We start from the raw sequence: 2,620 nt of genomic DNA on the forward strand, positions 1-2,620 counted from the left end.
AATATTTAACCAAAAATTTATCAAAGAAAAAAGATGGCACAAAAGAAGCAGCAAACCGAAAGACAAGTCTTTTACAAACAAAGCGAATGGATAATGAGAGTCGAAGATTTGTTGGCAGGTAGCTGAGATACTGCGGTACCACTACGGTGGGTTTTTTTAAAACCTGTTCAAGTATGAGGTGAAATAACTGGAATTTTATAAATGCGATTGAATCTCTTGGAATGCTTAAAATAAAAATTCAATCAACACAATGTACATAGAAACGTACGTGAATCGTACGTATCGTATTTACTCAAGCCGAGCGGGCATATACGTATGCACTGAGATACAGAGCAGCGGCTGCGAACAGCTGAGACACTGATTTGTCCAAACCCAAAGACTGCGTTGTAAGCGAAGAGGTATAATACATTTGTACACTTCTTTCATTTCGATTTTATGTTCATTTTATTTCATCTTTATTTTATTTCTTATTAATATTTATTATTTTCCTCACCATGGCAGCGCCGCTCACGCTTAGACTGAGTTAAGCGCTTTGATAGGCAAACGACTTAAGTTAGTCAATCGTAAAACGCGGTCTGGTAAAGAAGTGTGCATTAGTAGATTTGTGCTCGGTTTGTGACGGCGAGTTAATAACTTTGATATTTGAAGATATTGTGGAATTTATTGACATTTGCATACGAAATCGCTGATTGCACATAAGTAGCCAAGTAATCGAGACGATTCGAATCGCGTGTGAAAGTCTACTTGACAACCTCGAAGAAGCAATTTAAGATGTCGAAATTAACGAAAACAGCGCGCACTTGTTTCGATATTTTCATATTCCTTGCGGCATGTTTCATGCTCTTTGCAATATTAAAGTGGTTCCAGCCTTTTCGACGGGGCTTCTTCTGCCACGATGAATCATTGCAGTATCCGTTCCTGCAAAGCACAATCGGATCATCAGTAGTGTTACTTATTTCATTGGGAGTACCTTGTCTCGTTATTTTAACTGTGGAACTGTTCAAACGACTTAACAATACAGCATGCAAAAGAAAACCCAACGCTGGTACAGGTTGTCGTATTGGCTACCGCCTATTGCAGTGCTACAAACACGTAGGAATATTTCTTTTTGGTTTTGCTTTGACAATAACTGCTACAATGATTACCAAACATTCAACAGGACGCTTGCGTCCACATTTCTTTGCTGTGTGTCAACCAGAACTGCCAGACGGTACCAACTGCTCAAACACTACCAACTTCGGACGCTACATCACTGATTATACATGCAAGAACTCAAATGCCACAGCGCATATGATATCGGAAGCAACTGTCTCCTTCCCGAGTGGTCACGCGAGTCTCATGTTCTATGCTATGCTATATGTGTCCATATACTTGCAGTCGACGCTTAGTACACGTGCTTCCAAGCTACTTAAGCATTTATTGCAATTCATTTTCATAATGCTCGCTTGGTATGTCTCACTGACACGTGTCGCCGATTATCATCATCACTGGTCAGATGTATTGGCCGGTGCTTCGCTGGGTGCGTTACTAGCCGTACTCGTTGCGGTATTCGTTGCTGAGTTTTTCAATTGCGTAAGACCTAACCAGAGGCCACAAATTAGACCTTCAACCTCGACCACATCGTCTGCGAAATCAGCGACACCTGTGCTGCCCGCTTACACCTTCGGCAGCATACCATATTTACACCATCCACACCAGTACGGCCAAACATATCACAACTATGGCTATGTGCCATGACGGGAATAGAGGCGCTACATCTTCACAATTTGTAACTGCTTTACGTAATTAGACTTAGAAGTACAAGAATTTTGTGTTCGTTGCAACTTTTTATTTATTCACATTTTTATTATTTTATTCATCGAATTTAGTGAAATTTTACATTTTTTTAAATAAAAAAGAAAAACAAAATAAAAAAAATGTAATTGCATTTTAATTCTTTAAGTCGTTTATTCAACTTTGCTACTCGTATTTCGTTATCGCTATATATGGAAAATTCTTGAAAATAAGAAACATCGATCAAACGTGCAAATATTATAAAAACATGTTAAAAAAATGTAATTATTTATTATTAACAAAATTGTTTAAAGTGTGAAGATATAACAAAAAAAAACAATGAAAATAAACAAGAGAATATCAAGTTTCTGGCAGTAATCAAGCGAGGCCAAACAGAAGACTGCACTGAGCTTTGGGGCTTTGAAGAGTCGGGCTTGAATGCATTTCGATAAAATCTCGTAATTAAAAGTCGTAAATCAAAATAATTTTCCATAAATAAAATGTAAACAAAACATTATGCAGAATATTAAATAATACGAAAATTATGAAATAAAAAATGCATGACGGAAGTAAGACAGCGTACCGTCTCTGCTCAAGATTATGTAATGAAGTTTCATGAAAAATCAGCAAAATTTGACTTGCAAAAATTGTTTATGATATCAAAAATTCAATACTGAACAGAAATTTGGAAGAATCACGAACTTCAAATTTAGTTCCGCGATGTACTTGGATATGCGTCAGATCGACAGCCGCGAGCTGGGAGTTCCATTAGTCATCTTAGGAATTTCGCTTTTGGCTTAGGAAAAAAAACAGTTTCGATAAGTTAAAAATAGTCTAACTGAAAAAA

The 2,620-nt window shown here is 37.1% G+C and overlaps 1 protein-coding gene across 1 annotated transcript; it reads left to right on the forward strand.

The window, feature by feature from the left end:
• The first annotated feature begins 318 nt into the window (after window positions 1-318).
• LOC119666374 (putative phosphatidate phosphatase) lies at window positions 319-1,866 on the forward strand. The gene is made up of 2 exons (XM_038075657.1): window positions 319-398; window positions 502-1,866. Exon 2 carries the CDS (start codon window positions 772-774, stop codon window positions 1,735-1,737), a length of 966 nt encoding a protein of 321 aa, XP_037931585.1. The 5' UTR covers window positions 319-398; window positions 502-771; the 3' UTR covers window positions 1,738-1,866.
• The last annotated feature ends 754 nt before the right edge of the window (window positions 1,867-2,620 follow it).

This window comes from Teleopsis dalmanni, chromosome 1 (genome assembly GCF_002237135.1).
Source record: "Teleopsis dalmanni isolate 2A chromosome 1, ASM223713v2, whole genome shotgun sequence".
Classification (NCBI taxonomy): Eukaryota; Metazoa; Arthropoda; class Insecta; order Diptera; family Diopsidae; genus Teleopsis; species Teleopsis dalmanni.

Excerpts from the sequence above, each read along its gene's own strand:
- LOC119666374 (XM_038075657.1), top strand. The coding sequence starts at position 772 with ATGTCGAAATTAACGAAAACAGCGCGCACTTGTTTCGATATTTTCATA.